Source organism: Microcebus murinus, chromosome 16 (genome assembly GCF_040939455.1).
Source record: "Microcebus murinus isolate Inina chromosome 16, M.murinus_Inina_mat1.0, whole genome shotgun sequence".
NCBI lineage: Eukaryota > Metazoa > Chordata > Mammalia > Primates > Cheirogaleidae > Microcebus > Microcebus murinus.
Genome location: NC_134119.1, coordinates 30178866 through 30193195, shown reverse-complemented (window position 1 = coordinate 30193195; position 14330 = coordinate 30178866). Strand labels below are relative to the sequence as shown.

General features: G+C 45.4%; 1 protein-coding gene across 8 annotated transcripts in view; it reads left to right on the top strand.

The window, feature by feature from the left end:
- The first annotated feature begins 12728 nt into the window (after window positions 1-12728).
- Window positions 12729-14330, top strand: part of COMMD7 (COMM domain containing 7) — a 77272-nt gene continuing 75670 nt past the window's right edge. Inside the window, exon 1 of one of the 8 annotated variants that reach the window (XM_076011027.1) lies at window positions 12729-12936. In XM_076011027.1, coding sequence (XP_075867142.1) covers window positions 12853-12936 — 84 coding nt within the window. In that variant the 5' untranslated portion in view covers window positions 12729-12852. The remainder of the gene's footprint in view (window positions 12937-14330) is intronic. The other 7 variants (XM_076011026.1, XM_076011029.1, XM_076011030.1 and 4 more) reach the window with 7 other exon arrangements.

Sequence of the window (14330 nt, the reverse complement as noted above, 5' to 3'; positions counted from 1 at the left end):
AATTTACTGGATCTTGGTCTACCTAAGAGTTTGGGGAGAGGCTAAGGCTATCTAGGTGGAATGGACTCAGTGCCCTGCCTGGCACCCAGAACAGCATCATGTGAATGAACAGCAGGAGCTCCTTGGTGGTCTGGCACAAACATCCAAAATTGGGTTCCAGTCTGTTGGTGCAGGAAAAAGGGGGTCTCTTGAGAGGACCTGTGGCTTGTCCTCACCATCTGGGGCCTGTCTTATGGGAATGAAGACAATATATATGAACAGGCAGGTTTGTGGGAAGGGCCGCTGGGCTTCTGTGTCCTGAATCCTAAGCTAGGACCTGCCACCAGGCAAGGGATACCTGTGTCACCCCCAGGAATGCCTGGGTGGCATAGTTCAGATGCCAAAAAGCTGGTTTTTCTGGGACGTGGTGGGCTTTCCTGGGGGCAACAAGCCACCTAAATCTAGGAAGAAAAAGTAGAAGGTCTGAGTGAGCAGGTGGTGTTAGCCCTATCATTTGGGAAAGAGCATGAGTACCTGGAGAACAGGTAGAAGAAAACTGGCCTAATGTCTCCCCAGGGTGCAGACTTTCCCAGTTCTCAAAGTTCTCATCTAAGCCACCTATGAGGATTTGGGGCAAAGAGAATTGGGGGCCTCATTTCAGGGGAAGGACTAAGAAGGAAGGGATTTATACAGAGTGAGTCAGCTGTGCAGGCAGACCATGACTGAGCACCTGCTATATGGTAGATAGCTGGCAGTGTTTACTTAAAAATTTATTGTAGCAGATCACAATCATTATAATCAAGATGGTAATCAATGTTCATTAAGGAGATAAAAATTCCCTGATTAAAGGCAAAAAAAAAAGCAAAAACACATAGATAAGAGAGCCACAGTGTCCTTGCTCTAAGGAAATGAACACTGAAGTGTTTTGCAGTAAAGAGGCACAATGTCACCAATTTACCTTCAAACAATTCAGAAAAATAATATACATATATATGGGAAAGGGAGATTGTAAAGCAAATGCAACAAAACATAAACCAAATGGAAAATCTGGTTTAAAAGACACTCATGAATTCATTGTACTAGTCTTACAACTCTTCTATAAATTAGAGATTTTATTAAATAAAAACTTACTCCTAAAAAAATTAACATGAAAAAGAAAAGCCACATGTACATACACACATCCTAGACATGCTTATACTAAGGAATCAACACATTGATGAACTGACATCATCTGTGTTGTGGTTAAATATGACCTTTGTGTTGAATTATACTGTATCATCTTTTCAGCTCTTTAGAGCAGCTATAGGTTTTTAATAGCATATGTAAACTGCTTAGCACAGTGCCTAATGCATAATAGTTCTTAATGTATGGTAGGTATTTTTATAAGGACAAAACATTACCTCTCGCCACGTGTGGTGGCTCACGCCTGTAATCCTAGCACTTTGGGAGGCCGAGGAGGGCGGATTGCTCAAGGTCAGGAGTTCGAAACCAGCCTGAGCAAGACCCCGTCTCTACCAAAAATAGAAATAAATTAATTGACCAACTAAAAATATATATACAAAAAATTAGCCGGGCATGGTGGCGCATGCCTGTAGTCCCAGCTACTCGGGAGGCTGAGGCAGTAGGATCGCTGAGCCCCGGAGATTGAGGTTGCTGTGAGCCAGGCTGACGCCACGGCACTCACTCTAGCCTGGGCAACAAAGTGAGACTCTGTCTCAAAAAAAAAAAAAAAAAACAAACATTACCTCTCTATGCCTCAGTTTCTTCATCTTTCAAATGGAGATAATTGTACGTACTTCATAGGGTTGTTATGAGACTTAATGTGAGCTAATACATGTAAGGCATTGCAAACAGTGCCCAGCACATGGAAAACACCATAAAAGTGTGTGTCAAAGAAAACATATATTATTATTAATAATGACTATATGCTGCACCACTACTTTCCCAGCTGCCTTGGCTCTGGGTAGGTGCATAGATGAAGGCTCTCTTGGACTCCTTAGCAGCAGACAACCCTGTCTGTCCCTTGGGCAAGCACATTTTACCTGTAGGTTCACAGAAATGTCTAGTAAAAAAGCCCCATTTAGAGTCCTGAAAACTGAGGCTCAGCAAGGTGAGGTGGTTTGCCTGAGAGCCACAGCTGGTTGGTGGCAGACCTGGGACTAGACCCCCAGCTCCTCAACTCCCTCCCCACTCCTTGTGACCCCCACTCTGCTATGCTGAGGAGTTTGGGCTCAGGCACCTCCCCTGTCTAATTGGAATAATAATAATAACAGTAATGCCTACCTCCCAGGATGACTGCGGAGATTGCAGAGCCCTTGTATGTGAAAGAACCCCATTGTAAAAGTACTCAATCTTAATTGCAGTGTCATTAGAGGACACGTTCATTTGCAAAGTGGGTTTCTCACCTTTCATTTTCAACAGGAACACCCAGTCTTCTTTCCTTTCTCCTTTTTTAAACCCAAAAAGGAGCCATTGAAATATTTTCTTTAAATTTACCTAGCTAAACAAGTACACAGAGTCTGGCCAGGTAGTATTAAGTAGTTATTATTAAATAAGCCAGTTAGTAATAGCTACTGAGAACCTACTGTGTGCCAGGCGCTGAGCTAAGCATTTTGCATATATTACACTTTGATTCTTACAGCAGCCTTGTGAAATAGAAAGGAGTATTATCTCCATTTTACACATGGGAAAACTGAGGCCCAAAGACCCAGAGTGACCTTCCAAAGTCATTACTGGCAGAAAGTGTGCTGGAGCTAAGATTAAATCCCAACCTTGGTCTTATCTACTTTGCTACTTACTGTAAAAGTCTTAGCAAGAACATGGTAAGTGCTGATTAAATTTTAGCTGAGAACTTACTGAGCAAAAAGATCTTTAAAAATAAAAATTAAGGCCGGGCGCTGTGGCTCACGCCTGTAATCCTAGCTCTTGGGAGGCCGAGGCGGGCGGATTGCTCAAGGTCAGGAGTTCAAAACCAGCCTGAGCAAGAGCAAGACCCCGTCTCTACTATAAATAGAAAGAGATTAATTGGCCAACTGATATATATATATATATATAAAATTAGCCGGGCATAGTGGCGCATGCCTGTAGTCCCAGCTACTCGGGAGGCTGAGGCAGAAGGATCACTCTAGCCCAGGAGTTTGAGGTTGCTGTGAGCTAGGCTGACGCCATGGCACTCACTCTAGCCTGGACAACAAAGCGAGACTCTGTCTCAAAAAAAAAAATAAAAAAATAAAAATTAAAAAAACATTAGCTATTGTTAGAATTATTATTATCACTGAATATGAGGTCCTTACATGCATTTTTTTATACAAGATAGGTACTATTAGCCTCATTTTGCAAATGAGAAAACCAAGACCCAGAAAAAAACAGCAACTTAGCTGAAATCACACAGCAAGTCATCTGTGGGCTGGAATATGAATCCTAAGGTCTCTCTAACTTCTAGAAGCATGCTCTTTGCTCACTATATAGCCCTATTGACTTTTCTTTGCCTGGGGAGGTGAATCAGCCCCCATCTTCTAAAGCAGGGAAACTCTATCCTGAGGCTTTGCTGCTAGCATTTCCTTCTCCTCCTCCTCTCTGCCTCTAAAGGAGAGAGGTACCCTGGGGTGTGGATAGGGGTTGGGATCGCAGGGAGAGCACCCTTCCTCCTTGTCCTGGTACCCCATGCTCCCTATCCCCTGCAGAACCAGCATGGAAATACCTTCCTTGATTCTGTCATTGAAGAGGACCCTTGGAGAAGCAGAGGTGTGAATATTTATTGAATTATCAAATTTACTGAAGTACATGCAAGGCAGTGTGGTAAGGATGGGATTAAGCTGAGAACAAAAACACTCATTCCCTGTCCTGCCCTCCTGGAGCTTAAAACTGAGCAAGTGAAACAGACATGAATCAAATTTATCTCAAAAGTACTTGTGAGATTACAACTGTATTCAATGCAAAGAGGAGAAAGACAAGGTATTAGAAAAGGAAGATTAATTAGATCACAGGGACTGAGAAAACTTCCCAGAAAAAAAGTGAAGGTCAGGTAGAGATCAGAAGGGAGGTAGGAGTTAAGCAGGCTAAGGGTGGAGGGAAATGTGTTCTGGGCAGTGGGAAGAGCACTTGCTAAGGTCCCGGGGTACAGGAGGAATTGCAGGGAGGCCCATGTGGCTGGAGCAGATAGCTAGAGAGGAAGGAGCTGCCAGATCACACAGACCTTAAGCAATGGAGTCTTTGCAGAATTTTCAGTACGTAGAATAGTAACACGATCAGATCTGAGTTAAGTGATCTGCACCATGCATGACACAATAGTCCTTAATGGAAGACAGGAAAGCCCTCCATTCATTCTCCATCACAGATCAAAATCTGTGATTTGTCTTTGTGGCTTTTGACATGGGGTCCAGAAGTGACCCATCCTGGGCCTTGAAACAGATGGCATGCCTCACTCCACCAGCCACCATCGTCATAACACAGGGCATATTCTGCTCCCCACGGCCCCTCCCAATTTGGTGCTGTTCATGAAATAAAGTAATTGACTATAACTCATCCACACTTTAAGCTTCCTGAGGGCAGGAACCACATCTACCCCACTTTAGATGCTCAGTAAATGTTTATTCCCTTGAAGCCTTGACTCCTCAATATCTCACCCCTACTCTCAGAAACACCAGAAAGTATCCCGGGACCTTACTTGCTTTATTGTTGGAGGTTCAGGATTGACTCCTGTGGGGGTAAGATGGTTAAAGGGAGAAGGTCAGCAGCCTGCATTCTGTTCTCATTCACCCATTAACTGGCTGAGTGACCCTGGGCAAGTGTCTTTCCCTCTCTGGGCACCTAAGTCTGCAAACCTTACTGTCATTCTTTTTTTTTTTTTTTTTTTGAGACACAGTCTCGCTTCGTTGCCCAGGCTACAGTGAGTGCCATGGCGTCAGCCTAGCTCACAGCAACCTCACACTCCTGAGCTCAAGCAATCCTTCTGCCTCAGCCTCCCGAGTAGCTGGGACTACAGGCATGCGCCACCATGCCTGGCTAATTTTTTCTATAAATTAGTTGGCCAATTAATTTCTTTCTGTTTATGGTAGAGATGGGTCTCCCTCTTGCACCAGCTGGTTTCCAACTCCTGACCTTGAGCAATCTGCCCGCCTCAGCCTCCCAGAGTGCTAGGATTACAGGCATGAGTCACCGTGCCTGGCCCCTAGTGTCATTCTTGACTCCACTCTCTTATTTCCCAGATTCTACTTCTCAGATTTGCTTTGGGTCCAGCCTCTGCCTGGCCTACTGTTTTGAGATAAACATAGAAGGGATGGGTCCCTCTTGTCCAAACCTGGCCTTATCTCTTCTGGTCACTGCCCTCTCCCTCCAAGCTTTCTGAAGTCCATATGCACAGATAACCATGCCTACCAGCCAGTAAATCATTACTGAGTTATGCTGGCCAGCAGAGTAGGGGGCGAGGGTAGAGGCTGTCATGCCCAAGACCCCAATGGCTCATCATCTGCTGACAGAAGGTGACAATTCAGTCCCCTTAACTTCTGCTTATCTTTCAGGCCTCCTCACAGCAGGCTTCCCCTAGCCAGATGAGATGCTCCCCACTCTCCTTCCTAGCATTTATCTCCTTTGTGATGTCTTTTTTTTTTTTCTTGAGACAGTCTCACTTTGTTACTCAGGCTAGAGTGAGTGCCCTGGTGTCAGCCTGACTCACAGCAACCTCTAACTCCTGGGCTCAAGTGATCTTCCTGCCTCAGCCTCCCAAGTAGCTGGGACTACAGGCATGCACCACCATGCCCGGCTAATTTTTTCTATATATATTAGTTGGCAAATTAATTTCTTTCTATTTATAGTAGAGACAGGGTCTTGCTCTTGCTCAGGCTGGTTTCAAACTCCTGACTTTCAGCAATCTGCTGGCCTTGGCCTCACAGAGTGCTAGGATTACAGGCGCGAGCCACCTTGCCTGGCCTCCTTTGTGATGTCTTTGAGTAACTCTTCACATAGGGTGTGTCTCTACCATTAGCTTGTGAGCAGCATGAGGGCAGAGCAGGGGTCTGTCTATTCACTGCTGTGTCCCCAGCACCTTGCACAGGGCCTGGCACATAACAGGTGCTCAATAAATATCTACAGTCTAAATGAATGAATGGACTCCTCTGTCTTTCAGAGGATGAAAACAGTGTAGAAGAGAAAGTTCTAGAGGTAACTCCTCCAAGGTTACACCTCAGGTTGTACTCACAGCACCCAGCAGAGACATGCATTGCAGTCCTTAATCGGGGCAGGCCAGGCATTCACTTTATAATTGTTCTGCAGAGAAAAACAAAGCAGATTCTCAGGCAGAGTGATTCCTACCATGAATTTGAAATGAAGGGTGAGATTCCCAAAAGGTGGAGGCATTATCACCCCCACCCTCAAAGTAGGAACTGCCTGAAGGGCCCTTTAAAAAGCAAATTTCTAGAAAGGACAACTTAAATGTCCATTGGAGCTTAGGTGCAAGGATCTTAAAAAGGCTTAAACTTTACCCCAGGAATTCTACTTCTAAATCTTATCTCAGCAAAAACATCTTGGAATTTGGAGGGAAATTTTTGAACAGGCAAAGAAGTTCATCACCACATCTTACACAGAAATCAGAGAACTGGAACTGTCCGATAAGCCCAACAATAGAGAAGTATCTACATTAATTTACCTGTGGAATGATAAAAAAAATCCTCTCTCTCTGGCTTCCTTCCAGCAAGATCAGAGCCAATTTGAAAAGTACTGAATAATCTTTCCATCACTCCATATGTTGGCTCATTTCGTTTTCTGAATTATCTATGCCCCTTTACCAACATGTATTTCTTAAGAACAAAGACATTCTCCCATAACCAAAATATAATTATCAAATTCAGGATATTGAACATCGATACAATATTATGACCTAATCTATAGTCCATGTTCAAATTATTGTTCTCAATAGTGCCTTTTTAAAAAAAAACTGTGGTTTAATGAAAGGACATAATATTTACCATTTAAACTATTTCTTTTTGATAATTATTGTTTTTATTTTTTATAAATAGGATCTCAATATGTTGCCCAGGCCTTGAATTCCTGTGCTGGAGGATCCTCCTGCCTCAGCCTCTAGAGTAGCTGGGACTACAGGCACAGGCCACTGTGTCCAGCTCCCATTTTAACTATTTCTAAGTGTCATGTCTTTTATGGCAAATGTTTAACCTCCATCCAGGATCACACATTGCATTTAAGGATCTTGTCTTTTTTAGTTTTGTTCACTCTGGAACAATTTCCCAGCCTTCCTTTGTCAATGGATTTTATGACATTGATGTCAAGAGTCTAGGCCAACTGTATTTTTACATTTTTCTTACGTGCTTTTATAATAAAGGAGCTAATATTGAAGATTATCATGTGGATAACAATAATACAAACATGAAAATGTCCATACTATTTTTTTTTTCCTAGCTTCTGGTAGAAAGAGGACGTGGGGCTTGTCCTTGGGCAACATGGCATCCTTGCAGGGATGGAAAAGTTCTGTATTTCGACTGTACTGATGTCATTATCCTGGTTTTGGTGCTGTGGAATCTGTGCGTGCTGGGAAACTGGGTGAAAGGCACAAGCCGTATCTCTGTATTATATTGTGCAACTGTATGTGAATATAGAATTATCTCAAAATTAAAAGTTTAATTTAAAAAAATGCCCTTTGCCACTTCAGAGTGTGAAGGGTCAGACCTTTCTCCTAGGGAAAACCTGGCCCCTTGGTGAAATTCCCAGCAGGAATCCTTCTTGCCTGAGAAACTACTCCTTAATGAACTCCTTTCATTTGCAGGGGTGGGGGAGGAGGTAGGGGTGTGGGGACAGAGTAGCCCTCCACAGGGACATTTTAAAGTGAATGAAGGGAGCTGGGTCCCTCATAAAGGCTGAGGTGGGGGCGGGAGTTTCTCTAGAAGGGAGGCCTGGCCTAGGCCTGCATTTCCTGCTACAAAGTTATCGCATTAACAGTAATCACCGCTTCTTCCTTCCTCTGAAAGTGGATTGTGAAGGAGAACTTTGGAAAGACTTTTTTATTTAATCTATTGCTTTATAAGTTGCAAAGTTCTTAATAAAAAAGAAAAATCATGGGGCAGCCATAGGGATTAGTTGTGGGCATTATGATATTCTTGCTCAATAGAATATTACACAGCCTTTTGTGATGATGTTAAGGTAGCATTTTACCACAGAAGCCACCAATGCCTTTGTTTGGGATTGTGAGGCTTCTTTGAGAGGACCTGAGTGTCTTCTCCTTTGGGTTGTAGGGAATGTGGGTTAGAAGGAGAGCAGGAAAATGTACCAGGTCCCTGTTTAGGCTAAAATGCTAATTTCTGTGTATTCTCAGAGAGACTGGTTATGGGTAAATATCTAGTCTGCCCTGCAAGTTCATCCATCCCTGTGATTTTTTTTTTTTTTTTTTTTTTTGAGACAGAGTCTCCCTTTGTTGCACAGGCTAGAGTGAGTGCCATGGCATCATCCTAGCTCACAGCAACCTCAAACTCCTGGGCTCAAGCAATCCTCCTGCCTCAGCCTCCTGAGTAGCTGGGACTACAGGCATGCGCCGCCATGCCCAGCTAATTTTTTTCTATATATATTAGTTGGCCAATTAATTTCTTTCTATTTATAGTAGAGACGGGTCTCACTCTTGCTCAGGCTGGTTTTGAACTCCTGACCTTGAGCAATCCGCCCGCCTCGGCCTCCCAGAGTGCTAGGATTACAGGCATGAGCCACCCTGCCTGGTCCCAAATTTTTTATTGACACAATTTTTGTACATATTTACTGGGTACATGTGAAATTTTGTGATATGCACAGAATGTGTCATGATCAAGTCAGATTATTTAGGATACCCATCACCTAGAGTATTTCTCATTTCCACGTGTTGGGAATATTTCAAGGCCTCTCTTCTAACTGTTTTGAAATGTAGAATACATTATTATTATTTTTTTTTTTGAGACAGTCTTGCTTTGTTGCTCAGGCTAGAGTGAGTGCCATGGCGTCAGCCTAGCTCACAGCAACCTCAAACTCCTGGGCTCAAGCAATCCTTCTGCCTCAGCCTCCCGAGTAGCTGGGATTACAGGCATGAGCCACCATGCCCAGATAATTTTTTCTCTATATATATATTAGTTGGCCAATTAATTTTCTTTCTATTTATACTAGAGACAGGGTCTTGCTCTTGCTCAGGCTAGTTTTGAACTCCTGACCTGGAGCAATCCACCCACCTCAGCCTCCCAGAGTGTTAGGATTACAGGGGTGAGCCACCAGCCTGGCCTTGTTGTTAAGGATAGTCACCCTGCTCTGCTATTAAGCTTTAGAACTTATTCCTTCCATCTAACTATATGTTTGTACCTGTTAACCAGCCTCTCTTCATCCCCTCCCCCATATCATATTTAGAACCCAGAAAGTCTGACCATAATATGACCTTGACCTTCCTAAAATATTTTCTGACAGAAATAATCCGATGTGGAAAAAGGATTGTGTACACAAATGTTTACTGCAATATTCTTTTTTTTCTTTTTTTTTTTTGAGACAGAATCTCGCTTTGTTGCCCAGGCTAGAGTGAGTGCCATGGCGTCAGCCTAGCTCACAGCAACCTCAAACTCCTGGGCTCAAGCAATCCTCCTGCCTCAGCCTCCTGAGTAGCTGGGACTACAGGCATGCGCCACCATGCCCGGCTAGTTTTTTCTATATATATTAGTTGGGCAATTAATTTCTTTCTATTTATAGTAGAGACAGGGTCTCACTCTTGCTCAGGCTGGTTTCAAACTCCTGACCTCGAGCAATCCGCCCGCCTCGGCCTCCCAGAGTGCTGGGATTACAGGCCTGAGCCACCGCGCCCAGCCTGCAATATTCTCTTTATAAGATTGAGAAGTTGAAATAATAACAACAAGCAGTTACTGAGCGCTTACTGTGAGCTAGTAGCTGAGCTAAGTGTTTTGCAAACATTGTCTCATTGCATCTTTTCCAGTAGGTTCTGTTATTGTCTCCATACTATACATGAAAAAACAAATAGAAGCACTGAAAGGTTAGTAATTTGCCCAAGACAACATAATTAGTAAGTGGAGTAGACAGATATGTATACCAGAGCAATAATACAATGTGATAAACATTAAAATAGGAATGATGGCTCATTCCTGGGTTTTTGCACCAAAGAAGAAGAAGAAGAAGTAATATGGGCCTGGTGAGGTGGCTCAGGCCTGTAATCCTAGCACTCTGGGAGGCCAAGGCAGGCGGATTGCTCGAGGTCAGGAGTTCAAAACCAGCCTGAGCAAGAGGGAGACCCAGTCTCCACTATAAATAGAAAGAAATTAATTGTCCAACTAATATATATAGAAAAAATTAGCCGGGCATAGTGATGCATGCCTGTAGTCCCAGCTACTCAGGAGGCTGAGGCAGGAGGATTGCTTGAGCCCAGGAGTTTGAGGTTGCTGTGAGCTAGGCTGATGCCATGACACTCACTCTAGCCTGGGCAACAAAGCAAGACTCTGTCTCAAAAAGAAAAAAAAAAGAAGTAATATGAATGACAATAGGTAGATAATGCAAAGTATCATTATCATTATACATAGTGGGTATTCAGGTGCTTAAAATCAAGCCATGCATATGGTGGTCACTTAAAAATAGTTGTTATTGTTTGTACTTCCAATCTTAATGTGCCCGCAAATCACCTGGGGATTGTTAAAATGCAGATCCTGAATCAGCAGGTCTGGTAGGCCCAAGAGTCTGCATTTTTAACAAGCTCCCAGCTGCTGCTTATGCTGCTGGTCCAAGGACCACACTGGGAGTATCAGGGATTAGGCAGCTTGGTAGAGAGGGGGAGTCCTGAATGTGTAAAAACAAAACAAATCACAGAAACCCCAGTGACCTGTGATGTGGAAAAAGACTGGAAAACAAGACAGTGGCTGTGTTGCTACTATAGTGTTGGGTGGCAGTTTCAAGTGAATATCTTTCCTCTTCTCCATTTTCTGTCACAAGGGCTAATTCAGTTCCATAAATACAGTATTTATGGAGTGACTCAGCACCAGTTACTGTGGGAGCAGAAATTAAAGAAATCCACTGGTTTTCGTAAGGATGTTCAAAAAAATTGAAAAATCAAAAAAAAATTAAAATAGGTGCATTTTATTGTATATAAGTTATATGTAAACAAAGTTGTTTTAACACTTAAAGATATTGATAAATATAATGCCCTGACAGGGATCTTTTTTAAAGGGTTAAAAATATTTTGGGCAGTGACTAGGGCCTCTGAGTTCAGTCCCTGTCTGTAACCTGAAGATTTACTCTCCTCCAAGAACTCCTGACTTGGACTGCCACCTGTATACATTTCGGCATCAGTTAATTTCACCCACACAAGTCTGCCTCCCTGGGTAAACTCCGACTTCTCAGTTGCCAGGCTCTGTATTTAGTTTTGTCACCATGGAGTCCCCACCACCTATCTTGGTATCTGCCCCAAAGCAGGCACTCAATATTGGTTGAATGAATGTATGTATGAAAATAATGACCAGGAAGGGTGTGGTGGCTCATGCCCGTAATCCTAGCAGTCTGGAAGGGGGAGGCAGGTGGACTGCTCAAGGTCAGGAGTTCAAAACCAGCCTGAGCAAGAGAGAGACCCCATCTCTACTATAAATAGAAATAAATTAATTGCCCAACTAATATATATAGAAAAAATTAGCCGAGCATGGTGGCGCATACCTGCAGTCCCAGATACTCCGGAGGCTGAGACAGGAGGATCGCTTGAACCCAGGAGTTTGAGGTTGCTGTGAGCTAGGCTGACGCCATGGCACTCACTCTAGCCTGGGCAATAAAGTGAGACTCTGTCTCAAAAAAAAGCCTGGTGGGGGAGGCCAGCCAACCCTTCCCATTCAAGCCCCTGTGCTGTCCCCCATTCTAGCACTGCACCCCCATCCTGGAGGCTGGACTCAGGGCTTAGCGAAGCTCTTGGGAGATCAATTCCCAGACTCTGGGGAGAATAACTCCATTTTCTCATCTATTTTTTATTTTTTTTATTTTTTTTTATTTTTAGGCCAAAGAGTTACCTGCAGAATTTTCTCATCTATTAAATGGTAATCAGGGTAATCCTCACCTGGGGACCGTGGGGGGTCCCTACAAAGAGAGATTATGGGAGTTAAAATGTTTGAAGGGCTTTTCACTGTCTCAATAACGTCCCCTCGTGCACCTCACCATCAAGGTATTGCACTATTTTGAGTAACCTGTGGTGGGTCAGTTTCCTTCACTCCAGAGGTTCTCAAAGTGTGGTCCCTAGGAACCTGTGGGAAATGCAAATTATCAGGCTCCACCCCAGGACTTTCTAATCAGATAACCTGGGGGCGGGGCCCAGCAATGGACATTATACTAGGTGATGCTGATGCCCTCCTCTGCCCTCACCCCTTGAGGGTCACCCTGCCCTGCCTTTTTCCCTTCCCTGTCCCCAGCGCCTGGCATCTAGTAGGCGTGCAATAAATATTTGCTGAATTAAAAATAAAAATAAATAAGTAAATAAATATTTGCTGAATGCATAATAACCACAATGACAACAATACTGGCAGGTAGCCATTGATTGAATACCTCCTGCGTGCCAGGCTCTGCTCCAAACGGTTTTGGAGGATTAAATCATTTAAGCAGACACCCCAGGTATCGTTTTTCACTGCTAGTGAAACTGAGGCTCAGAGAGGCCAAGCACTGTGGCCAGGGGTCACCCAGCGGGGTTCTGTGCTGCCCCTTAGCCCCCCACGAAGCCCAGTGGCTGCGCGTTCACGGCCCGGGAGGGCGCCCCCGGCCGGCGGGGCGGGCGGCTGTGGCGAAAGTGCGGCTGCGGACGCGCTGCCCGGCGGCGGCGGCGGCTGAGGAAGCTGAGGAAGCTGAGCAGGGCGGCTGGCGGGGCCGGGCTGGCGGGGCCTGGCGGGCAGCATGGGCCGCCTGCACTGCACACAGGACCCCGTGCCGGAGGCCGTGGGCGGCGACATGCAGCAGCTGAACCAGCTGGGCGCGCAGGTGGGCCGGGGCTCGGGCGCCGAGGCCCGGGCAATGAGGGAGAGCGCGCGCGAGGCCGGGCCCCGGGGTTCGCTGGGTCGGCCGAGGGGCATCTGAGGGCTGTGGAAAGTGGGGGGACTAGACCGAGGGGGCGTCTGGGGCACGACGGGGACGGGTGGGGTGGGTCCAGGACTGGGCTGAGGGGAGTTTGGGGAGCTGAGGAATCTCAGGGGGCCTGAGGGGTTTGTGGGGACTCCAGAGCTGGGACTAGGGAACTTGCGGGGGGCGGTGTCCTGGGGCCGAGGAGGGCTTGCCGGGTCTTGGAAGAGGGACGACGGGGGAGGTTCTGGGGAGGCGCGGGAGTTGGGGACTGAAGGAATGCACTGAGCCTGAGGGAGTTTGGGGAGCGGTGGGTCCAAACGTGGGTCCAAACGGAGGCGTCCGGCGGGGAGGCCCGGGGAGCCTGGGGGCGCTGAGGGGAGTCCTGGCGTCCTAGGGGCTGCATGGGGGCGGGGAATCTGGGGGCCGAATGGGTGCTAGTATTAGCCGGGCCAGAGTGAGGCTCCTGGGCCGGAGCGGAGCCCAGCGTCTGCGGCAGGGCTACTGGTGACGCCGCCTCCCGGTTAAGGGCAGTTCCTGGAAGTCTCAGTGGAGAGAAACCACAGACACTGCGCACCGCGGCGGCCCCGTCCTTCATGGCGGTGGCGATGGCAGAGCCTTTCTCTCCCTACTCAGGCTCCAAGTTAACCTTGGAGGCTTCCTGCTCCTGTGCTGTTTGGAATGCCCCTTTCATGCCACCAAGGCAGGAGAAATAAATAGGTTTAAATAACACTTCTCATCACCACTGTAAAGCTGCGTGTATTTCCCCCACTAAGTTGTAACCTCCCAAGAGATGGGGCCTCTCTCTTTCATCGCAGTATCCCCCGCAACTGCCCACGCATGCAGTAGGCTTGTCTGTGGAATAAAAGCCAAACTTATAATGATGATTATAATACTAAAATGTTATAAGCTTGAGTTATCCAATAGAAATAAATTGTAAGCCACGTGTCTAACTTTATATTTTCTAGTAGCCACATTTAAAATTGAAAAATAAATGCGAAATTCATTGTCATATATAATCTTGTGTCATTTAATGAGGGGAATATTCTGAGAACTGCATTGCTAGGTGATTTTGTCATCGTACAAGCATCATAAAATGTACTTCCACAAACCTACTACACACTTAGGGCCATAGGAGGCTCCTAGGCTGCAAGCCTGTACAGCATGTTAACTGCACTGAATACTGTAGGCAGTTGTAACACAATGGTAATATTTGTGTATCTAAACGTAGTAAAGGTACAGTAAAAATGCACTATAAAAGATAGCTAAAAGAAAAGGTACACCTATATAGGGTATTTACTATGAGTGGAGCTTGC